Below are 26317 nucleotides of genomic sequence, written 5' to 3'. Positions count from 1 at the left end.
TTTCATTGGCAAGAAATATAGGCTTCTGCACTTAAAAAAGAAAAAAGAAAAGTATAAGAGAGATGAACCTGACTCAATAAATTTACCTCGGTGTCTTGACAGGTCATAGATTAAGCACAAGCATAAGATAAATATCATGAGAACTGATAATTTCACTTCACACTGTATTTATCTGTACACGATACCTAGAACTTTTTGTCCAGTTTTGGTCTTCCCAATGCAAGGATACTGGAAAGAGTGGAGGCACCAAAGACAGTGAGGGGTTTGGATGCTAAATCCTATGAAGAACAGATTTGGAAGCTAATTAGAGATATGATAATAGTTTTTCTATACTTGAATAATCATCACAAGAAGGAGGATAGGGATTTATTTTCCATAGTGCCTGAGGATAGGACAAAAAACAGTAAGTGGAAGCTTTAAAGAGAGATATCTCTTTATATAATTTGAAATTAATAGGAATTTCCTGGTTGTGAAAGGTATGAAGCATAGAATAGCCTGCCTACTCAAGTTATAGATGTCTATTACTGGAGGTTTTCAAACAAAGATTCAAACAAAGGTTGTTGAGACCAAGGCATGCATACCTACTTTAGTTCAGCAGCGGGGTAGTTTTAATGGTAACCATGAATTATACTCCTGACATACAGTCCTGGCACTACTCCTTAATCACTTCTAATAATACCCCACAATGATAAGGCACCAGTAGAAGATTAACAACTTCTAAAACAAACATAGTGCTGAATCAACTGCAAAGGCAGCCCATTTCAGATACCTGCTTTATATCCACCTATTTTTAATTCTGAATGTTAACAGATATACCTAAATGATATATACACATTACAGTTTCAGAAATACATTTTGTTTAACCTTGCATTATATTGTATCAATTTCTATTTACTTAAGAGATTAAATGAATTGTACAAGTTGATCAGAAACACCCAAATGTTACCATATATTGACTGACCTGGGTTACGACATTGGTTTGTTTCAGCAGTTTTTCCATTTGGAAATAACATTTAACAATACATACGCCCTCACACTTAACAAATGCACTAGGCATTCCAAAGATCCAGCAAAATAATCTTTTGGGTAGACTGCTTCATGAAGCAAAAGGAGCCAATTGCTCCCCTGCCTCTTATTGACTCTAACCTGGTAGAGTGGGCGAATACTGCATTTCACCCAAGATTTCACACTGCTGCTTTTGAAATTGAAATACAACACCTGAAATTGTGAAAGTTTTCAAGAATGAGACATTTTATGTAAAAATGAGAAAAAAGGAATAGACCATTCACTCTAGTATCCACAGGTTTCCATAAAATAAAAACATTCATCAATCCTACTTTATTTATAAATTAAACAATGGTATTCTTATAACTTACCTCCAAATTACTCTTTGAGGAAGTCTAGCCAGAGCATGTGCCAATTTATCTGCTATATCTTCAGGTAAGTATTTCACTCCAGCTCCAAATGATACAAGGACAAAGCCATTTTCAGTAGCACCATTCACCCATGTTTGCAGATCCTATAGAAATAATAGGCTTGCTATCAACAAACTTACTATTGGAAATACATCACACCATAAGTGTGATGTCATAACAATAATATAGTATTTAATTGGAGTTTCATCAATCAATCAATAGTCCAATTATTATTTAAGATGCTGTTATCCTATGCTAAAAGTGACTTGACTCGGACAGTTTAAAAATAATAAATGAAATATCAAAGCTGAGCTACTGTCTCTTGAAGAATACAGGTGGAACTCGAAAAATTAGAATATCATGCAAAAATTCATTTATTTCAGTAATGCAACTTAAAAGGTGAAACTAATATATGAGATAGCCTCATTACATGCAAAGCGAGATAGTTCAAGCCTTGATTCGTCATAATTTTGATGATTATTGCTTACAGCTCATGAAAACCCCAAATTCACAATCTCGGAAAATTAGAATATTGTGAAAATGTTCACTATTCTAGGCTCAAAGTGTCCCACTCTAATCAGCTATTAAGCCATAACACCAGCAAAGGGTTCCTGAGCCTTTAAATGGTCTCTCAGTCTGGTTCAGTAAGAATCACAATCATGGGAAAAACTGCTGACCTGACAGTTGTGCAGAAAACCATCATTGGCACCCTCCATAAGGAGGGAAACCTTCAAAAGGTAATTGCAAAAGAAGTTTGATATTTCCAAAGTGCTGTATCAAAGCACATTAATGGAAAGTTACGTGGAAGGGAAAAGTGTGGAAGAAAAAGGGGCACAAGCAGCAGGGATGACTTCAGCCTGGAGAGGATTGTCAGAAAAAGGTCATTCAAAAATCAGTGCATCAAGAGCCACCACACACAGACGGATCCTGGACATGGGCTTCAAATGTCATATTCCTCTTGTCAAGTCGCTCCTGAACAACAAACAACATCAGAAGTGTCTTACCTGGGCTAAAGAAAAAAAGAATTGGTCTGTTGCTCAGAGGTCAAAAGTCCTCGTTTCTGATGAGAGCAACTTTTGCATCTCATTTGGAAACTAAGGACCCAGAGTCTGGAGGAAGAATGGAGAGGCACACACTGCAAGATGCTTGAAGTCCAGCGTGAAGTTTTCACACTCTGTGTTGATTTGGTGAGCCATGTCATCTGCTGGTATTGGTCCACTGTGCTTCATTAATTCCAGGGTCAACACAGCCGTCTACAAGGAGATTTTGGAGCACTTCATGCTTCCTTCCGCAGACAAGCTTTATGGGGATGCTGACTTCATTTTCCAGCAGGACTTGGCACCTGCCCACACTGCCAAAAGTACCAAAACCTGGCTCAATTCCCATGGGATTACTGTGCTTGATTGGCCAGAAAACTTGCCTGACCTGAACCCCATAGAGAATCTATGGGGCATTGCCAAGAGAAAGATGAGAGACATGAGACCGAACAATGCAGAAGAGCTGAAGGTTGCTATTGAAGCATCCTGGTCTTCCATAACACCTCAGCAGTGCCACAGGCTGATAGCATCCATGCCACGCCGCATTGATGCAGTAATTGATGCAAAAGGGGCTCAAACCAAGTACTGAGTACATATGCATGCTTATACTTTTCAGAGGTCCGATATTGTTCTATGTACAATCCTTGTTTTATTGATTACATGTAATATTCTAATTTTCCGAGATCGTGAATTTGGAGTTTTCATGAGCTGTAAGCCATAATCATCAACATTATGACAAATCAAGGCTTGAACTATCTCGCTTTGCATATAATGAGTCTATCTCATATATTAGTTCACCTTTTAAGTTGCATTACTGAAATAAATGAACTTTTGCACGATATTCTAATTTTTCGAGTTTCACCTGTAGGTAAATTGTATGAATTCACAGATGACTTGAAAAACTTCAATTATAGTCAAGTACCCAAGTAGCCTTCAGAGTGATATCTGATTCAGATATAAGGGTAATGAACTAAAAATGTTACTTAAAAGTGGGTGAAATCTAGAAAATACTAAGGGATAACACCATATGCCCAAAGATTGCAAGATCCAAATGACATCATTTTGCTGTTGGTTAGAAGAATTGTGAAGAGCTGGTTCTTTCCCCAGGGAAAGGGAAAGTAAGCTATGGTGTTTTATCATGTTGGGTATCTTCTATATTTATCTTTTATTGTTTTATTATAATTTATCTGACTGTTGTAAACCATCCAGAGTTATTGCAAGTTGGGCTGCACACATGTTTAATAAATTATTAGTATAATCACTTTTATGGAGAAAGTACTGAAAGTCTCAGTTCATGTCTTTAGCTTGATCCTGGAGACCAACAGAAATACCTTACCAAAGTGAAATATAAATGTCCATGATACAAAGCTATATTTGGATACTTTAAGTTCAGCAAACCTAGCAGAGAGTTATGAGAATACGGTATCATCTTAAATAATTTTTTGACCAGTTTGGCAGTCAAGCTGCAACATAACCAGAGACACTGGTGTCTGCAAATGAATTGAGACCATGCCTCCATCCACTGAAATACTGAACACAGTCAGTGTTGCCATGGATTGCAAAATATTTATTTCTTGAATTCCCCCATCTACAAAAGAGGCTATCAAGAACCAATTACTGTAATTAAGTCATGCAGCTAGGAACATATGCCAGCACACTGTCTTTCTCCATAAAATGATTAGCCATTTATGAAGAGATGTCAGGCCACACACACCAATCCCACAGCCTCAGATAGAGGTTGAGTAAAGAGGCAATTTCATGCCACCCTGCTGGAATCTTGGAATGGCATGGACTAGACTCATCCTGATTAGAACCATTTTAATGCTCAAATTTCTCATGATTCATGGGTAGAATTGCCAGAAATTCTTCTGGCAGAGCCTATGATGATGAACAGGGTTAGTGGCATTCCTGATAACTAGGGGGACTGTGGGTCTCACGAAAAAAACAGCAACATTGCTAAGTAATATCTGAAAAGGAAATGATGGACTAATTTTGGCTCACCGAAGATCCACTTCTGTTTTCCACTGGTCCAAAAACAAACAAGTATTGTGATGAATACTTCATCTTCTGAGACTGATTCAATAAATTATAAGCTACTTAGGAAACCCTCTTAGGTTTTACACTTGAAGGCTAGGCATAGATAACAGAAGCAGTGAGATTGGGCGGGGGGACATAGGAATTGTAGGTTGTAACAGTGTGACCACTGATAATAGCAATTGATACAAACAGAAAACATCTTGTAACTGATATTTCCTAGCCTTAATATGACCTTCCATTTTTGGAGTTTATGGGTCTTTGAGTTTGAGTCCTATAATTTGCTTTGTTCTAATGAGCTGGGAATCCTAAATATATAAAATGATGAATGAATAGTTGGATGAAGTGGTTAAGGTATCAGTTTAGAAAACAGGAGTTGGGGAATTCTAGTCCTGCCTTAGGCATCAAATGGGCCAGTCACTCTCTCTCAGTGCAACTCACATCACAGTTATTGTTGTGGAAAAAACAGTAGAATGAAGGAATATTAAATATATTCACAAACTTTAATTATTTTAAAAAAACAATAAAGGATTAAAAAAGAAAAAGAATCAGATAGATAACAAAGATTTACAAATGTGATAGTTATGTTCTGCCATATTTATCAGTGATTTAAGGATACTTGAATATCTTCAATCTCAAAGCCTTTATTAAACCCTATGCATAACATTTAATATCAAAAAAGTAATATAATATGGTTCATACAATAAAATTATGAAATTATAAATTGCAAAAATGTCTGGCTGAGAATTCTGAGTGTCAAAGTCCACTTGACAACTGTTAAGTCCAGTTGTCCAGGCTGAGAAACACTACCTAGAACACATTCCACTAATAAAATACTGTTATAAGAACTATGAAAAACTAGGTATCACCAGTGGTGAAATGTAAAATTTGTTACTACCAGTTTTGTCAGAGTGGCTTCGTGGTGGTAGTGGTGGGGGATAATGTGACTGGGTAGGCGTGGCCAACTTTTTTTTTTTTAACTTTTAAAAGCATTTTTTCTACAACCTCTTCAGCCGAAGAGGTTGTAGAAAAAATGCTTTTAAAAGGCTCCTCTGACGATCCCAGCTGAGCTGCACGATCATCAGAGGCTTTTTTTTAATTTTTAAAAGCATTTTTTCGGCCGAAGAAAAATGCTTTTAAAAGTAAAAAAAAACCCTCTGATGATCGCACAGCTCAGCTGGGCATGGCGGGGAGGGACAGGGATTTTTGCTACCGGTTTTTTGAACCACCCGCTACCATCACTACCGGATCGGGTGATCTGGTTTGAACCAGGTGCATTTCACCCCGGGTATCACCCATAATTCATAGTTTTTTTAAAAGCAAAATCTATGTTAAAAGGATTATGAACATCACTATAGTTTTTTGAAAAAAGTAAAATAGCACTACAAGATATCACTGAAATGAATATATTCTGCTTGTTGAAAACTTTGCTCTGAAGGACGTTTGTGTATTCCTAAAAATAAATAAGTGAAATGAAATAAAAATTTATATAAAATTATATTCTAGAAGTAAAAGGACCAAGTGGGTGAACGTGTTTAATTGAAGTTGTCTCTCCTATTAGATGCTGCTCAGAGTTTTAACCATTTTACTATTTTAAAATACATGATTACGAGACAGATATGGTATTGTACTTATGCTACTGAGTGTTCTTTGTCCTCTTAGGATTTTTTGTAATTAGCTATTCTTTGCAGGCATAAATGCTAAATGCACAGCTGTGACTATATAGTGTGAGGTCCCAGCTGGCAGTAACCAGTGGTGCCTAATACTGAGCTTTGTTTCAGATAAACAACGCACGCAAATACAAACATAACTGAGCTTCAATGTCTAAAACGCTCTCTGTTCAGCTCTTGGAATCAGAGATGCAGAAGCATCAGTGACTATTTCCTAATATTTTTGTGACAAATCATTTATAGAAAAAGATACTTGCAATCAATATGTAATTTAGAAAATAATCTGAAAGTACAATGATTATATATTTATATTATCTCTTTTAAAAATGTACAAATGGCTACAATTTAAAATATGCTTGATTTTATATGGTTTTTAGCATTTATTAACGAAGCCCTGAGTATTTATTTGTAAAGGTGTATTTTTATATGAAGTGGTTCTGGTTCAATCTTCATATAAATACATACATTATAAAAATAAAGTCCAAAATCAAATTGAGAATTTAGATCAAATCAAACTTTTATTAAAATCCATTATTATGCCTCCACACCTAGACCAATTATATATTAATTAGCTAAGTTATCCTCTCCATCATTGACGCTTCTGCTAAGACTTGGAAATATTACATTATTACAAAAGGATTTTTCATTTTCTGTTTCCATGGAAATCTCACACTGGGACATAGTGAAATATAACTCTTAACCAGGACAGCTAACAGCAAAGAATGCTGATACTTGTAGTTGAGACCACCAGGTTCTCAAACTTGTATTATTTGGTATCATTTTTGATTCTGAAGTACTATGCTTATTATTCCCATTAATGCAGTAAAACGGTGTGCTAATAAATACATCACACAGACAGACAAATGTAATGAATTGGCTTGCAAATGAAACATTTGCGATTCATTTTTCAAGCCTGATCTCCCACCAACTCATCTCATTTCATTTCATCTCATCCCACCCCTCCCAATCCGATTGTCATTTATTCTACATTACACAGATGGCAAAGCAAAATGTAAGCTAAACCTAAGGACACCAAGTGATTCCTCTCTTTTTTCCTCCAAGACTAAAAAAATTCTTTGGGACTATTGGAAGTAGGCTAGAAGTATGTCAGCATGTTTTCATTATTTTCCTAATAAAGTAACCCTGCTCAAGCCCCCAAATAAAGTATACTTCGTAAGTAAACTTTAAGAACAACATCATCATCATCATCATCAACAACAACAGAATAACAGAATTGGAATGGACCTTCGGAGTCTTCTAGTGCAACCCTCTGCACAAGTAGGAAACCCCATTGCATTTCAGACTTCATTCCATTTCAACCACTTCAGGTTGTCCAATCTCTTAAAAACCTCCAGAGTTGGAGCACCTACAACTTCTGAAACAAGTCCACTGATTGTTGTGTCAGGAAATTTCTCCTTGGTTCTAAGTATCTGTTTTCCCTATTTTCTAAAAAAGCAGTATTTCTTCGTGACATTACTATAGTTTTACTAATTACTACATGGTATAATAAATAAACATCCACCCACAGAAACTATGAGGATTGTCACAGAGGTAAATTTGCCTCCGAAGGGATCTGCCTCTGACCAAAACTGGGTAACTTTATTTATTTTATTTCATTTATTTATTTTGTTAAACAGTATATATAAGCATAAGCATGAAATAACTATACAATATATAAGCATATATATAAGTATGAGTATGTAATGACTATATTAATTGGATATAACGAAAGGAAACAATAGGACAGGAACGGTAGACATGCTTGTGCTCTTATGCACGCCTCTTACAGACCTCTTAGGAATGGGGTGAGGTCAATAGTAGACAGTTTTTGGTTCAAGCTTTGGGGATTTTGGGAAGAGACCACAGAGTCAGGTAGTGTATTCCAAGCATTAACAATTCTTTTACTGAAGTCATATTTTCTGCAATCAAGATTGGAGCGGTTAACATTAAGCTTAAATCTATTGTGTGCTCATGTATTGTTGCAATTGAAGCTGAAGTAGTCTTCGACACGAAGGACATTGTAATAGATGATTCTATGAGTTAAACTCAGGTCATGTCGAAGGCGGCATAATTCTAAATTTTCTAAACCCAGGATTTCAAGTCTGGTGGCATAAGGTATTTTGTTGTATTCAGAGGAGTGGAGAACTCTTCTTGTAAAATATTTCTGGACACGTTCAATTGTATTGATGTCAGAAATGTGGTATGGGTTCCAGACATTTATAGCAAATGCTGTAAATTTTCCTCAAAGTCTCATTTAAGAGATCCACTGACTCCTCCTTATTGAGGAGGGATTTGACCACCTGGAACAGGGCTACTGGATGGCTATCTGAAGCTCGATATTATCTGAGTCCCAGTTTGGAAAATTTTCACTGACAGAAAGGCATTGCCAGTCTCCTGATTTCATTTGATAGCAATTCATGTGTCCAGAAATTTTTACTGTCCTAATAACAAATGGCAGTTTTTGTGTTCATAACTGAACTTTTAATCAAACCATTTGTTGTTTGAGTAAGATTTTCACAGAAGGATATTTGTGTAAATATATAATTTCATTGTTAACTTTCTGTAAAAATATAAACAGACTTAACCTATTTTTTTCCTATAGCTAGGTAGTGATTTCTATCACTTCCAGTTTGGTGCTGAAAAAAACAGCATCTTCTTAGCAATGTCACTTTTTTAAAACGTGGGTTTAATGCAAAGAAAACAAGGAAAATAAAATAAAATATTTTCTTAATAAACAGTTTTTTTTCGAGAAGCACAGTATGCTCAGTAAGGAGGTTGAGTAGACATTGCAGGCAGGCAAATTACAATATTTTATTCTCCATTTTTATTCAAATCTTGCTTGACTCATGAAATTTGTTATATTTGCTAGTATTCTGTTCATTCTCCCACTGTGCTATTGATGCAAAATTGTCAAGTACCCTATCACTTTGCATCATACTGAAATGTCAATATTTTGGAATTGTCCAACAGATTCATCAAGCCACATGAATCTCTTAGCTCAATTTGCAGTCTAAATCCCTCTGACTTTGAACATTTTGGGTGCATTTTTGCAATCACTGTATCATTCTCTCATAATCCCGTCAGTTTAAAAAAAGAAAGATATTTTAAAAATATAACCGAAAAGCTGAAAAAATATTGACTTTCTCTCAATTTAGAAAATGTATAATCTTTAAATAAGTACTAATTTACAGTGAAATCTCAATTCAATGGAGTTTGCTTTGTTTAATTTTTCCAAACTTTTCCCCTTATATTCATATACTCCATATTACTAGATTTAAAAGTAGAGTTTAATTTATTTAAATTGTGATATTTTTCCTTAGGTTAAGGTTTTCCTATTTACTTATTATAATTTGGACCCCTCACCACTTTCAGAATGAAGAAAGAAATATCGGAACATTCAGTAACACTGCCAAAGTAGGGTGGGGGGTTTGAGGTATTTATTTCTCTCTCGCCATTCAGCACCTGAACAATGAAGAGTAAGCACACCGGCAGCTGCTATTCACAAGGGATAAAAGAGAAAATTTTTGCAAGTGGGTTAAATGCAGAAAAAAGGTACAGTTAAAAAAAATGGCAAGAAAAGTATGATGGATAATTGCTAAAGAGCAAGACTGCACTGATATGATCAACAGAATTTTCTGGAGTTTATTAAAAATATATTTTATGTCATGTAACTACCTCTAAAAGATGATTAAGAAAAATATTTGTTTGCACCCTTTGGCTGAAATTTTTCTGTATTTTTAAAGTACAGTAAAATTATTATTTAAAAAGCATACCCTGATACAACTGCAAACAACATTTCAATGTTTTATGTGACTCACACATTATTTTAAAAATATAAGATCCTTTACTGAATCATATAAAAACACTCAGGTCCAAAAGAAAGCAAACAAATCCTAGTGACTTATATCACTCAAATTACAACTCACTGCACTGTTAATTTGTCTTAATGACAAATAGATATAGCATATATTTAAACAATCTTAAACTTTTCTTTCACAGATTTAGTGAAAACCAGTCAATTAATTTTTACTAACTTGGCTTGAAGCTCTTCTGCTTTTTAAACTTACTGAAATAAAAATTATTAAAATATCAAACAGTGTGAACTATCCGGTGATGATTACTACACTTGGAATTAGATGTTTCTTGACTTCATATGTAAATGTGGTGAACAGCTGGTTCAACAATGTATAACTTAAAAATTCTATTCATTAGTTTCCTGATGTCTTGCATTTCATCTTCCTCCAAATCAAAAGCACTCTCACAAACTTTCTGGAGCTGTTTTCACAAGAGGACCACAGAGAAAAGAAGGAATGTGTAAGAAACAAAATAAAGTAGTATGCTAACAACCCGATCCTGAAAATAAGTAAGTATGAAAACTATTCACATATAATACCCAAGTTGTACAAGCTTTCATAACAATAAAATTTAGCAAACCTTACTTTTGGTAGAGGATTGGCTGGTTTGGTCAGAATTCCTCCCACGTAAACAACATTTGGTAGCGTAGGTCTTGGAAACTCCAGTGCTACATCAGTACATAGCATCCACAGGCTGGATTCATGAACCAATTCATACATGGACCTTGCTGGCTGTACACTATACTTCTGTATTATCCTTTCATATTTTGGCAGAATCAAAAAACTGACTCCAAATCGTGAAACCAGATAAACAATAGTGTTCTTAAATCTTTCTAGGAAGTTCATATGGTCTGTGAGAAGGGAATTAAATTCAGGGACATATGCTAATGGTGCAGGTGCACCTACTTCTGCTGGATACCAAAGGCCAGTGGAAAAAACAGCATATTTAATCCCTAAAAGATGGGCAATAACAAATCCACACATCTCATTAGGATCTACTAGTAGCAGGTCAAATTTTTCCTGTTTCAGGGCATGCAGGAGCTTCTTGTTGCCCACAACCATGTCACAATTCTTGGAATAGTGATCCAGAATATCAAACAGCTCCAACGCTGTTTGGCTCCCAGAAAAGATACTCCTCATTTTGGAATGAAGAAATTCATCTGAGGTGGTTGTATTAAAGAGCCCTGGGTATCGCTGTAGTCTGTAATGACTTGATGGAGGGATTTCTCTGCCCTCAGAAAGAAGCAGAACAGTCTGGTGGCCATGTTCATACAAGGCTGAAGCCAGGGTCTTGAAAATATATAGATGGCTTTCAAACAAAATTGGCGGCACAATAACTATTTTGGCAGCCTTTGAAATTCCAACAGCATTCCACAGAAGAATGAAAAATGGAATGTAAGACTTCATAGCTGAAATGATAAACAAAAATGTTATTCAACATGATTGAAATGCCATTTAAAAGCCATTACTTAGTAACAACTGGATATTTTAAGCCAGTCTTTTCCAACCTAGTACTATTCAGTTGTGTTACAATTTCCATAATTCATGTTGTTTTATTGGAGATATATTCCAACATGTCTGGAAGGCATCAGGTTTGGGAAAATTGTTTTAAACCCTAACAAATTGTCACTGAAACTGATGTTACTGACAATCAAAGGGGGGGATAAGCTTTAGAATAATAGCTTTAGATGAGATTTTTACCGCAAAAAACTATTGTTTGCCTATAACAAAATTATCCAAAAAACCAAGCTAGGAAGACACTAAGCTGTATTATATAGGAGAGGAAAAAGAGAAACTGGAAAGCATTGAAAGATATAGACATATGCCAGAAATATATATTAGCTATTTTTTCAAATCACATTTCAAGTACAATTTTATCCAGAAAACTTGCCAGTTATTCAATACCTCACAATATATTTTTCTTTAACTAAGATCTGCAGATATTAGTAAGGTATGCTATTTATTTCCATGTCATAGTAACCTTCTCCAGATGATATCTTAATATTTAATCATCATTAAAGGTAGATAGGGTGACCAGACCATTTTTCCCTAGTCACCTTCTCAATTGATCTTACTTCATTCTATAAAGCATAACGATGTGTAAAAGCTTCCAAAGTGGTACTCTGTAATCCAGGTGGGAGATAGCATACAAAACACTTCTTTTAGTCATTAAAGTACTGACATTTTTTTCCAAACTATGCACACACAAAAAGCCAGAACGAACTTATGAAACTGTCACATGAACCTGGAAAAAGATGCCACTGTTTTAATTATTCAGAGAAGGGATTCATATGCACTTCTCCTTTTTGCAAAGCACCTCTTTTGGAAGATTTGCATACTGTAGCTCTAATAAATAATGTACCATGAAGAAGAGATGGGACAGAGTTCTAGACAAACAGAAATTGTTCAGCAACCATTCCAAGTTACAACAGCGCTGAACCTATAGTATATACACCTGGTCCTCATTAGAGTTATCACTTCTGGAGCACCCCTGGTGGTCACACAATCAAAATTGAGGTGCCTGGCACCTTTCTACACTGATGGCAACCCCTACCTGCCTATCTCCCCCATCTCGGTCCTTATGTTACCCTGCACTCTACCACCCCAGCTGATCTTTGCCATCTTCTTGCTCCTATTGTTGATCAAGCACGCTTGGCCTGGTATTTTGTGAACAGCTGTTGGCCACATAAGGCTTTCCAGCAGTTTCCTCCCAAGACCAGAAGAAGGACTCACACGACCCGCGGCTGCCTCACAAACTATGATGTTACTATATGAAATAGCTAAAGACGTATTTAAAACAGGTATATCACCAGCTAATGGAATATGTGATCCCTTATATCAAACCAACCTCTTAATCTATTTTAGTTCTGATTACAATTTTAATATAAACTTGTTAAGTGTCATATGCACTTCCTCTTTCTAGAAAGCACCTTTTTTAATACTGATGAATAGAAAACTTATATGTCAGAATTGTACTCTTGCCACACATTCCACAATACAGTTTTGTGATACTTTCAATAAAAATATAAAAAATAGATTTCTTGTTTGTTACTCCATTATCAGAAGTTGTACTCCTAGGTAATAAAACTTTGATTTAATTTGCTTTGGTGGCTATTAAATGCTACCATGTATCCCCAAAAATAAGATCCTGTCTTATATTTTTTTGAACTCTGAAATAAGTGCTTGGCCTTATTGCCATGTACTCAAAAGCCCGATTGGGCTTATTATCAGGGAATGTCTTATTTTGGGGGAAACAGGGTAATAAATATTTTTCATGATTACCCTGTATAATATAGTGTTGTGCACGTCATGCTTTAACAGGAGCCTGAAACATATATAAAATGCTGCTACTCTAAAGAATCCTCTTGGTAACTTTAATGAAACTCTTAATCAGTGGTGGAATTCAAATTCTTTTACTACCGGTTCTGTGGGCATGGCTTGGTGGGTGTGGTGTTGCTTGGTGGACATGGCAGGGGAAGGATACTACAAAATCCCCATTCCCTCCACACTCTGGGGCCAGCCAGAGGTGGTATTTGCCGGTTCTCCGAACTACTCAAAATTTCCGCTACCGATTCTTAATTATGGTCGTACGTCAAGGACTATCTCTATCTGTACAGTATTTTATATTGGTTATTTTAGAATAATACTCTGTAACGGTAAACTGCACATACCTTTTGTTTCTCTTAGATTTCTCAGTTGGCTTTGATATTATTAACCATTTCCACTTCTACCTTGATAATCATTTTCAGTAAGAAGTATAAGGAGCTGTCACATCTGTGGTTATTTCCATATGGGATGTCACAGAGTTTGGCTCTTTTCCTATAGCTCTTTAACATTTTAATGAGGTCACTGCGCTGATCTGACGAGATGTATAATCAGTATATTAAGAAACATATGCTAACAGAAAATATGAAAAAGGATGCTTGGTAAAATGCTAACAGAAAAGAGGCTGAAGTTTAGAAAAAAGAATGCTGTAAAAATAGGGTGAGAGAAAGATATTGAATAATGTACATGCAGAGAAAGATATAATAGCAAAGAATATACTGAGAAAGGTTAAGATTAAAAAATAGAGGAAATTATACTTGGTGTCAGGTAAATGAATAAAAGCTTTCAGTAGAGTTAACATAATTAAAAATAAAAATAATGAATTATTTTGGATGGAACTGAAGTAAGAGAATGCTGGAAATATTTTTGTAATTTGTATGGGAACCATGATATGTTTTAAGAATTAAAATAAGTGCTAAACAAGTTAGTGTTCGAGAAAAAATGGATTAAAATAATTAAATATTGTTGTTATTTAATTTATATTCTGTCTTTCACGATTTCCATAAGTACACCACACTCCAGATTGTTTATATCTATAGTAGCAGCAAAATTCAATCTTTCATGTAATGATGATGTTATCTAGCCTGAATTAAAACATCTGCAGGAAAACATCTGCAAGATCAGAGCATGTCAGAAAAAGCAAAAATAGGTGTAAAGTGCTTTGTTTTATTGAAATGACAATTGAGTATGTCAGGAGAAATATAAAGGTAAACAGAATGCAAGATTTAAAAAGATCATGATAAAACAAGAAGAGATAAATATCAAAAATACTAAGTGCTAAATAAATGTAAGCTGAATTCAAAAGTGACCAGTGAAAAAGCACTTTGGCCATTGAGATAATTAATATGGATTAAATATTCAAGCAAATATATGAAAAGATTGAAAGGAAGAGAAATGCTAAGGAAGCTTTGATTGAATTGATTTGACATGATCCTCAATGAGGGAAGATTTATTTTATTTATTTTATTAGATTTTTATACCACCCTTCTCCCGAAGGACTCAGTTAAAAAAAAAGCAACATATTGAGCTGTACAGATATGATAGAGCTGTGAGAAAGTTAAACTCAGAAAGTTAACTCAGAAAGTTAAAAAAAGCAACATATTGAGCTGTACAGATATGATAGAGCTGTGATGGCGAACCTATGGCATGCGTGCCACAAGTGGCACATGGAGCCATATCAGTGGGTATGCAAGCATTGCCCTAGCTCAGCTCTGGTGCCAGCTATTTTCGGGCCTTCTAGGCCCATCGGAAGTCTGTTTCTGGAGGCTGTTTCTGACCTCTGGAGGGCCTCCGGAGGGGTGGGGAAGGCGGTTTTTACCTCTCCAAGAAAGCCTCTGGAGCCTGGGGAGGGTGAAAAATCGGCCCACCAGGCCATCACGTGTCAAAAGCGGGGGGAGGAGGGGGGTTGTGCACGCATGCGTGGGAGGCAGGGTGCATTGAATTATGGGTGTGGGTGCACGCACAGACGAGCCCCCCGCGCTCTCCCCACTTTTGGCATGCGACAGCGAAAAGGTTAGCCATCATTGTGATAGAGGCAAGCAAAGATGGTTAAGACAGAAAGGTTTGGGGATGCACAATGTATGCTGTTTTGTTAATTTATCTGCATTTTCATTTTTCTCTTTATCCAATACTTTTTATTCATTTTGTTTACTATGTCTTTCTCTTTTTGTATTTTCTATAACACTGCTTAGCCTGAAAGGGAATAGTGTGATATCTAAGTAGGAAAGTAGGTTTAATACCAAAATTTAAACTTTTTGCCTTTTTAAAAGTGATTCAAGTCCAGCCCCCCCTTTCAATTCTGTTGACTCTTGTCTAAAGCCAGTTTAGTGCTGACCATTGATTAGATTCCTGTGTGTGGGTAATAAATCATCTGAACTGGAACTTAATATATAGTCCTGATTCTTTGCACCTGACATTGATAAAAGCTTGGCATTTTGTAAAGTGTCAGGTATTTGCTTATGATTTTTCAATGGGATTATCCAGTAACGCACAAACAAATTCTTGCCAAATTATAAGAGATGAAATGGGATGAAATATTGTGCAAATATTGGGTCTGGCATTGTGCAAAAAATTGTTGCTTAAAATCAACCAGATCTACACAACTTTACTTTAGCTAAGGTGATATGCCACTTTCAAAAATAGCTGAATTTTTTTGAGAAATCTTAGAAACCAAAAGTATAACATAGTCAGTTTATACATATTTCTACAGAAGAAATATTTTATCAACAATATTGCTTCAACTGAGAGAATTATTAGATGATAGCACTCTTAATAATGCAAAAACATGGTTAAATTAATTAATTGAAATGGCTATAAAAGCATATCTTATTGACAAGTATACAACTATGATCTATTTGAAATGAAGAAAATACATACAACCCTGCAGCTACTGTAGCTAACTCCAGCAACTTACCTAAACTCTGCCCATTTGCTTTTAATAGTAAGTTTAATATTGATTTGAACAATTCCATTTTTATATAAAATTAGAATGGATGCTATTTTGAATGAGAGGTTTTTTAAAAACACAAGACACTTAATCAAACTGTATAAAACACAATTTACAAGCCTTTTGTTTTTTAAAGTTTTTCGTTCTCTAGAAGCAGTGCTATTAGTCTATCACATTATTTCCTAACTTTCTCTTTGGAATATTTGAAACTTGCAGTATCCTTAACATAAGCATTAGCATATTCCCAAAATTTACATCAAAAAACCCAAAAAACATTTTTAAAAAAGTTCGAGCTAGAGAGGATCGGTATTAATAATTTCTATAGCTTTTGAACCCAAGATCTAATGCTAATGCAAATAGAGATTTCTACAAAGAACAAACAAAAATAGAAATGATGCAAGGGAAGAGCTGGACTATGCCACTTTCAAATGTCAAATGGATGGGAAAAACGGTTACAATGTTGGAGAAGGACAGGACAGATTAAGATTAGTCCTAAATTATTTATTACACACCAAATACAATACAAGAGTTCCAAAATAATTATTCACACACTGTTTCTGGATTGTGCAGGATTTGGATTTGGTACAAATTTAGTCAGCCGAATATCTGGTAAATCGTGTGGATCTTGACTACTTAGAATTGGACCTCAAAGTTAACTATTTGCACACTTCATTGGCCATAAAGCTTTTCTGTGGAATATATTTACATACTTCCACACACAGATATACACCTGTGATAATCACTATCACTATATATTTTCAATAGATGTATTAAATTGGAAAAGGGAAAGATGACAATTATTGCTCACGGAGATAAATGAAAACAATATAAATAGACTGATATTACCTCACATCTTCCCATTTCTTTGTTCAGTTCACTGCACTCTTTCTGATCACCCTAAATCTTCATCAAGAAGAGTATCCATGGCTATAGATATGCTCTTCTAACTAGTGAACAGCATTACAGGGTCACCTGTTGAGTAATCTTTGCAGCTTCAGTTTGTACTTCTCATGTTACCAGGAGGTTTTAAATTGCTTAGTTGTTACACTATTAAGAGATAATAAAACAGGGCAGAAATCGCAGCACTGTATTTACCTAACTCTCCTGAAACTGTATATTCATTTACTAATGAGCACTTAATTAGCACTTAGTCTGGTGACAGTGTATCATAGTAAAAAAAAAGATTGTACGGTTGAAATAGTCCCTAGGAAATCTAGCTTGTCAGAGATAGGACCTGCAAAATTATAGAAATTATTAGGCCTACCCCTATGACACACAATAGTAAATATATTTTCTCTTAGTTTACTTTCACTTTCCTTCCACTTATCCAGGTCCCTTCAGTTAGCAGGTTATTCCTTTATGTATATGGTTGAATTTCAGTTAGAATGTGGTAGTTTGAAATCAGAAAAAACATTTCTGAAGAGTTCCAGCCAATAGGCTTCTGCTGTTCAATTAGGTCAGAGACAGGGGAGATTATTAGGGCAAATATGTCACCAATGATGCTCAAGAGTCTTTATGATCTCAGGAAAGAATTTCAAATGTAGCTAATGAAATATATTGTTGCACCATATCTGCCCTGCCTTCAAGAGTGTCTGCTCAGCCCAACTGATCAAGTAGGGAGAACATGCTTCAGGTCCTTTCCATCAAGCAGTGACATCTTTTTGAACTCAGGAATCAGGCAGTGCCTTCTCTGTACAACAGCATCTCAAAGTCCAGACAGCCCCCAAATCTGTTAATCTTTTGTAAGGAATTGAAGATCTAACGATTCCCCTAAGCATTTGGATCAGCCAATTGGGCAAGCTGTTTTCCTTTTTAAATGGGGCTATTGTTTGAATCTTGGACAATGTGGATTTGGATTGTGGGGTTGTTGCTGTTTTAATTCTGTATGTTTCCCAGTGTTACTGCTGTAATATGAACAGCCGCTGAAATCATTTAAATAAATAAGTAGGACAATACATTTTGGAATACAAGTATCCTTTTGTAAAAGCATTATATTATGCAAGTTTGAACATTTATGTGTATATATGTATGTATATATGTGTAGAGTGTGTGTGTGTGTGCTTATACATACGCCTTTGAGTCGCTGTTGATTCCTGCCAACTTCCTGGACAAGTACCTGCAGTTTTCTTGGCAAGATTTCAAAAATGGTTTCCCACTGCCTCCTTCCTAGGGCTGAGAATGAACGACTGGCCAAAGGTCACCGCCTAAGGCAGGACTAGAATTAAGGCAGTTTCTAGCCTGGCACTTTAACCACTACACCAAACTAGTTCCCCCTAGGTTTGGCTAAGGAAAAAATTAACGATTTAAGAATAATTTGAGAATTCATATATTAATCATGAAACAAAGAATGTCTCAGATTGCTTTTCACTAGGATAAACGAATGCATCTCAGAGTGACTGATAGGACCTATCAAAACACCTGGCATCAATGTTACTGGGTGGGGGGAACCCTCCACTTCTTCAAGAAAAAATGTATATGCATTTACAGGCATTCAGATATTTATTAATAATTTTGGGTTAATTTTAAAGATCTGAATAAAAGATTACATTAATTACCTCTTACCCTCATTATTTTTAAATCTCAACTGAGATATATGTATCATCAGTTAAGGATCCCCTGGGTAGACAAATCCCCTGGCTAGACAACTCAGCAATAATCTGACTCAACACAGGGCATGTTCCTATTTTTACATATTGTAATCCCAAATTCAATTTCTACAATTAATCTATACTTTTGTTAATTTCAAACGAACAAAAATGTTTTCTCAGAAAAGTTCCTCAGAATTCTTTATTTAGCAATGGAGAACAGAACAATCTTCCCAAAAAGATGGCCTATTTTGGTGACATTTATATTTTAGGTTCACTCTGAAGACAAATATGTAGACAATATAGATATAATAAATTATATAGGTGTGCATGTATATATACATATGTATGTATATGTACATATATTAGAATTAGTCATTACAGTTCATTAAGGACTCTAAGAAAAGAAATAAATAGCTGAATTCTATATATGGTTTTAATCCTTGATTAAAATCTTGACTGAACATCTTAAATTATTTCAAAACCTTGACTGATTCTGAGTTTTGACTAGGAAACCAGTTTGCACTAGTGGTTAAGGCACTAGCGTAGAAACCAGGAGACAGTGAATTATAGTCCTGCCTTTGGCAGGAAAGCTGACTGGGTCAGACAGTCTTTCTCAGCCCAACTCACATCACAGGTTTGTTGTTTCAAGAAAAATAGGAAGCGAAACGAGTATTAGGTATGTTTACCACCTTGAGTTATTTATAAAAATAATAAAGTGGAATTAAAAAAACCCTCTTTAAACAGTCTTCTCTAAATGCTATGTTTAGGATAGCTGCACCATTATGCCTTCCTCCAATCTCTAAATAGAAACTTCAGAAACTTCCTGAAAAAATCATGCTTAGCAAACTTTTGTTTGACAAGAAATCTTAGGGGGGTAATTTAAGCCTTCCATAAGCAGTATTTCATACCTCAGTGTTTGCATGCTACCACCTTCCTGGGAAAAAATAGAAATGAACATAGAGACAACTGAGAGCAGAATCCACAGCAACAATGTGAGACTTGAAAAGACTGAATCTATTTAATTATTTAAAATAGTCATTCTCCTATACTAGGAAGCACAATTTTTAATATATTGTATAGGCCAATTAAATAACAGTTAAGATTCTGGTAAAGGAAACTTGTCTGTGTTTGTTATACTGTGTATAAAAAAGACAGAAAATGGAGAGTCAAATTGATGGATTTTTAATTTTCATGTTCATTATATTAATAAATGCTCACAATCATTTCTAATTTAAATTGTATGATAATATAAATTGAGGATTAAAGTGCCTTTTCAATTTATATCATTCCATGTAGTGCAAGTATTGCTAGTAATGGATTCTGAAATAATACTCTAGTTTATTCAATAAAGGGTAGTTAAGCAAACATAGCCTAGTGCAAAAATCAACTGCATAAAACCACAATAAGTTAAAATTAGGAAAAGCTGTTTCATTAGATCAACAGACAAATCTTTACATATTTTTCCAAAGAAGAGAAAAAGAGTTGTACAGCAAAATTGTGTGTGCCTATCTATCACCTTCATGAAATAGCTGTTATTACAACTTATTCCACAATATATCCATTAATCTTTTTCACAAATTTCAGAGTGCGGTGGGGGAGAAAGGTATTTTTAAAATATTGCTTTTGCAAAGTAGAAATAAGAAATAAATTCTGCACTGGCTTGACTTGAGGGCCTGACTGGGCTCTTCCAACTCTGATTCTGTAATACCAGAACTTGGCGTAATAGTATTTTATACATGACTTAAAAAAAATTAGAGCCAGCCACTATCAAACCTTCCTCTTAATCACAATCATCACCATCCAAAACAGGGTTACATTGCCATTTGTTCTAAATAAATTGAGTCTATTTATAGTCTAAATAAATGCTGAGTCTAGCATTTGTTAAGAGCAAAGGAAATATTACTATACCAGAAGAAAAAAAGGCACATAAATGTAAGAGCATAACCATATTTTTACCTGCTGAGGCCTGCAGTGGGCTACTAATAATGCAGCAATAACAAAATGGAAGTACTTCCTAATATGAAATCCCTCCAAAAGAAAAATTGGTACAGGAAAGAAGCAGGCAGTGGAATCATCTAATTAGAGACTGTCAGCAATCATTCAGGCAAAATTATGAGAGAAACTAAAACCTAATCATCTACTTGTGCTGAGGATTTGAGAAGGACAAAGATATAACTAAGGATATTATTACTGCAGAGATCAAGGCCTACCAGAAGGCCTTAAACATGAGACCTCCATCTAGAAGAGAGCACCAAGATGCCATATTGAAAGGAGGAAAAAGGCTCATAAAACCAGACAGGTTTTTTTTGTCTCCCTCTGGAGGGGAGGAGGAGAGATGCCCCAAATTATAATTTAAAGTAAGAGAGTCTGCTTGTCTGTATTACAAAGCTTCGACAAATTCTTTGTTATATAACACATTTCTCAAAATGCATACACAGTCGAGGGCTTTACAGAAGCCATTTTCAAGTCTGTCCAAGACTTAACAAATAATTTATAGGAAAGAAAACAATGGTATTTCAGTAAGAATCCGTGCAATACAAACATTAATGAATTTTTTTCGGTTATTATATTTTTGTTAGAATAATCAAAAACATGCTATGTTTTGTATGAACTTTACTGCAGTCATTCCTGATTAAAAACCAAGATTAGTGTGTTGAGACAGCCCATTTTAACGTATATATTAATTATTATTCAGCATATAGTAATAGCGTCAGGGATGGTGCTTTGCATCTAATGGTATGTTTATCCACTGGTTGACCTGCTTTCTTAGGAAGGGATGATAGCATTAGATGGAGGCCAGACCAGGATGCCTGTCCACTAAGGTGATAGACAAGATCCCAATACCAGGTTACTTAGGAATGCTTTTAGTGTAGGAATGCTATTGATAAGATAAAGGTCTTGGCATGCCTTGTAACTTTGGGTTGAGCTCTGTTACTATGACTACTTAAATGTAGGCTAGATTTTTATTTTTATTATTGATTTAGAGTGATGTATGTTCATGGCAATGTGGTTCATGGCAATGTACACTTTTTAAAAATTATATAAAAGGGGGGGTTCACTTCTAGCAGAAGTGTGCCCATTTTGGAGCTTGAACTGGGTAACCTTTTATTTACAGATAAAAGTCTTATTCTTTTTCCACCTATCTTATATGGTTCATTGGACTCACATGCTAGGTAAAAGGACCCAAGCTTTCTTGTACAACAATTTTGGTGCCAGAACAGTCAAGAGGCCTAACCTCCATCTGCCAAGCTGATCCTGAACCATCAGCCAACAGACTTAATATTGGTAAATGTAAAGTGAATGGCTGAGAGATGTGTGAATGTCCCCTGCAAGGAAGAATGAGTGTGTCACTGAATAAATATGTGTGTTTGGGCTGGCATAAGAGTGATGCTGGAGATTCAACACCAAAAATGCGTTGAAAGGAGCCCAAAGTGGCTGGGGAAGAGCTACATTCTTAATCTTCATATATGTCATCACGAACAAGTATAGGTCCATTTCTATTATCAAATTGTTTAGGGCTGGCCTGACGAGGCTTCAGCATCTTGGTTGCCAAGATCAATATATATTCACCGGTGAAGCACTGCTGGGTTTTGCAATGGCTGCAAATGATTTTAAAAGGGAAAGTCAGGAAAAAGAAGGGCGTGAACAAAACAATTTTGGTTTCCCCCCTTCAAGCCTTGGTTTTTTGATAATAAGATTGGAAACACCCCTTTGTTGGAGCAATAGAAAACAGCTAATTAAAACTTTTTCTTTCAGCAATGGATTGTGTGGGTTTTATTCTGGAAAAAAAATTGTGAAAATTAACTGTTACATACACACCCCGAACCTCAGCACTCAGATTGCAACTTCCATGTTTTGCCTTTGAATGTTTATACTGATTTTCAGCATACTTTTAGACTTTTGTATGTGCATGGGGCCTTCTGGAAAGAGTGCGGTCTTTTCATAGCAGCTGGAACGACAATACAATACGCGGTTCAATAGCCAAACACTGCAAGACTTTAAATAGTTATGAAGAGAAGCTTTTTGGATTTTGTGTGCTCCTCAACATGGCACAAGATTTAAAAAAAAAGAGAGAAAAAACAATAGAGCAATGTTCAATTGAGCCTACATTGACTCGTGGTCTATCTGAATCCCACCCCCCAACAATTTTTGGCTGAACAAGCAATCCAAGTACTGAATAAACTCTTGTGCCAATTTCTTCCCAGCTTTATAAATTTTGATTTTGGAAAGTTATTGAAAAATTAAAGAGCATTAAAGGGTTTTTGTAGTTAAAATGAATAATGTTGTTTTTATTTAAATAGAAAAAATGAGATTGAGGTTAGCACAACCTTGAGAGATTAATGTACAAGCCCATTTTCCCAACAGTCCCTCCAGAAAACATTAAATTTTTGGGAGAAGTGGTTGATAGATTTAGTTAATCCCATTAGGGATTTTTGTCCTTCCCCTGTAAGGATGTGTATATCCATTGAAGTCCCCACTTTAGCTTTAATGTACTTGTGTATACTAGGGCACTTGAAAGGCAATTAAGCTAGATCAGTGTACCTCTAGATCAGGTATGTCCAAACCATAGCCCATAGGCCGCATGCATCCTTGGAAAGTTAGTAATATGGCCCCACAAGATCGTAAACTTTTGACATTATTATGCGATTTATATCGCATACATTATATTATACATTCCTCTTCACGCAATGTGATCTCAGTATAGCTTGTAACCTTGGGTTGAACTACAGGTAGTCCTTAACTTACAACCATAATTGAGCCCAAAAGGTTTGTTGCCGAGACATTTGTTAAATGAATTTTGCCCCATTTTACAACCTTTCTTGACAGTTGTTAAATGAATCACCACGGTTTGTTAAGTTAATCACACAGTGATTAAGTAAATCTGGCTTCCCCAATAACTTTGCTTGTCAAAAGATCGCAAAAGAGGATCACATGGCCTCAGAACACTGCAAATCCCATAATTATGAGTCAGTTGTCAAACAGTCACTAAATGAACTGTTGTAAGTTGAAGACTACCTGTATGTTACTATTACTACTGAAATGTCAACAAAATCTTGATTTTGATTATTGGTTTAGAGCGATATATATGTTGCCATGATTGGTTCATGGCAATGCTTTCCAAAACTGTGTAAACAGGCGTAGGCAGAGGTGGTATTCAGCAGGTTCTGAACAGTTCTGGAGAACTGGTAGCAGAAATTTTGAATAGTTCAGAGAACCTCTAAATACCAATGGTCCCACCCCCATCTATTCTCGGCCTCCCGAGTCCCAGCTGATCAGGAGGAAATGAGAATTTTGCAGTAACCCTTCCCTGGAGTGGAGAGGGAATGGAGATTTTACGGCATCCTTCCCCTGCCACGCCCACCAAGCCATGCCATGCCACCAAGCCACACCCACAGAACCTGTAGTAAAAAATTTTGAATCCCACCACTGGGTGTAGGCCCCATTTTGGAACTTGCTTCTGGGAAACCTTTCATTTGCAGATAATTTTATTTGCAGTCTTATTCCTTTCCATCTATCAGGTGTGGTTCATTGGGCTCGCATTTTAGGAAAAAGAACCCAAGCTTTCTGGGCAAGGGTTTCCCAAGTGTTTTCTTTTATTACCCAACAAAAATTCCTCCTTGCTCAATGCAAGTAAAACACTTTAAATAAATTCAAATGTACCTGCTGTGATTGGGGAGTGGATTTGTGTGTCCTTACCCCCCAAAAAATCGTTCTTACTCAATTTTGGGTAATTTATCAGAGTTTGGGGGTTACTGATCTAAATTCTAGAAACATTAAACAAATGCACTAACATTAGAATTAGTGCATTCTAATTTTAGCTTTAGCTCATTCTGTAATTCATGCTTCATAGAAAAACAAAGAGAAAATTTAAATAGGTGCAAATTGACAAAAAGATACCTTTAAGTCACTGGCAGGTACTTTGGAATCTGACTGACCTAAAAATAACTTTTCAAAGATGATTCTTGCAAAAAATATTCACTAAGATTGATAAGAAAGGGATGGGGTGACAAGAACTCCAGTAACTTAAATTCTTTCCCACTTATAAATCAATATATTCCAAAGTACACTAGGGCACAGCTTTTCTGTCAACCTGCAAAGTGATAGTTTTCTTCATTGATAATACAGGAGCTTACAGAACTTTCTTTTGAAACTATATCAGTCTGAGAAGTAACTGTTACAGCAAAGAACCTGTAGAGTTCATGCAAATGGCACTTGGGACATGTAGCAAAGAAGGCATAAGTGTAATCTATAAAAGGAAAATCATAATTAGCAGGTTGTTTCTTTTTCTTACATTTCCTATAATTTACAAAAAAGAAAACCCCAACATATTTGGAAATGGGATATTTCTGGAAATTTCACAGGTGAACAATGTGCTATTAAGATTTAAATTTGCTTGACAGTGGGGCTCCATTTGAACTACTACTAGGGTAATTAATGCTTGAGTTGTGACTCCTAGCACCAAAGTCAGAATTAATCCATCCCATTCTGTACTTTGAACAAAATAAATTTGACTGAACATCTCCTAAGTTTGTTTGTTTATATATCTATATATGTTTTCTGAGGTTTTCGCGGGTGTTTGTATGTAGGTCTTTGGTTATTCGGGTTTTCTCCCGCGTAAAATTGGAAGTGTCTTGGCGACGTTTCGACGAAGTCTCATTCGTCATCTTCAGGCTTCAGCTTCGTGCTTCTGGGAGCAATTGCTCCCAGAAGCCTGAAGATGACGAATGAGACTTCGTCAAACGCCGCCAAGACACAGAAACCCAATAACCAAAGACCTACATATCTATATATATATCTACATACACACACATATATATACATACATGCATACATACATACATACATATATACATATGTAAGTCTTGGCGTATTGGGTCTTTTCCCATGTAAGGTTGAGAGTATCTCTACGAAAACATACAACACACACACACACACACACATATATATTCATAGGTTTTCACGGGTATATGTATGCAGGTTTTGGTATGTTCGGGTCTTTTCCCATGTAAGATTGAAAGTACTTTCAATCTTACACGGGAAAAGACCCGAACATACCAAAACCTGTATATATATATATACATACATACATACACACACATATACATATACATATACATACACACACACCACACATATATATACCATGTATATGGCTGACAATTCTGTTCTTGTGATTCTGGATGACTGGCAGTGAATTAAAACTGGAAAATAGCAAAACAGCCTCAATGTTGTTGTTTTTAAACTAAAAGGAGTAAAGCCATGCAATTCCTAAACTAGAATCAGGCAGGTCAATTCAAGCATTTAGACTTGATGTTAAGTGAGCCCAGTTGTTTCATTTGTGTATTGTTTGTTCATTATCTATTGCAAGAGGAAGAATCTATTTGAAACTCGGACACCTGTTGGTTGACACAAACCAACCAGCAGGGCTCACCGAACAACATGTCTAA

General features: G+C 35.7%; 1 protein-coding gene across 1 annotated transcript in view; it reads right to left on the bottom strand.

The window, feature by feature from the left end:
* UGT8 (UDP glycosyltransferase 8) overlaps positions 1 to 26317 on the bottom strand; it is a 58357-nt gene that overhangs the window by 12715 nt on the left and 19325 nt on the right. The window contains exons 2-3 of the mRNA XM_058193416.1: positions 10596 to 11419; positions 1377 to 1519 (exon numbers count right to left, since the gene is read on the bottom strand). Of these exons, the coding sequence (XP_058049399.1) occupies positions 1377 to 1519; positions 10596 to 11417 (965 nt within the window). The 5' untranslated portion in view covers positions 11418 to 11419. The remainder of the gene's footprint in view (positions 1 to 1376; positions 1520 to 10595; positions 11420 to 26317) is intronic.

This window comes from Ahaetulla prasina, chromosome 8 (assembly GCF_028640845.1).
Source record: "Ahaetulla prasina isolate Xishuangbanna chromosome 8, ASM2864084v1, whole genome shotgun sequence".
NCBI lineage: Eukaryota > Metazoa > Chordata > Lepidosauria > Squamata > Colubridae > Ahaetulla > Ahaetulla prasina.
This window is presented reverse-complemented; position numbering and strand designations above follow the sequence as displayed.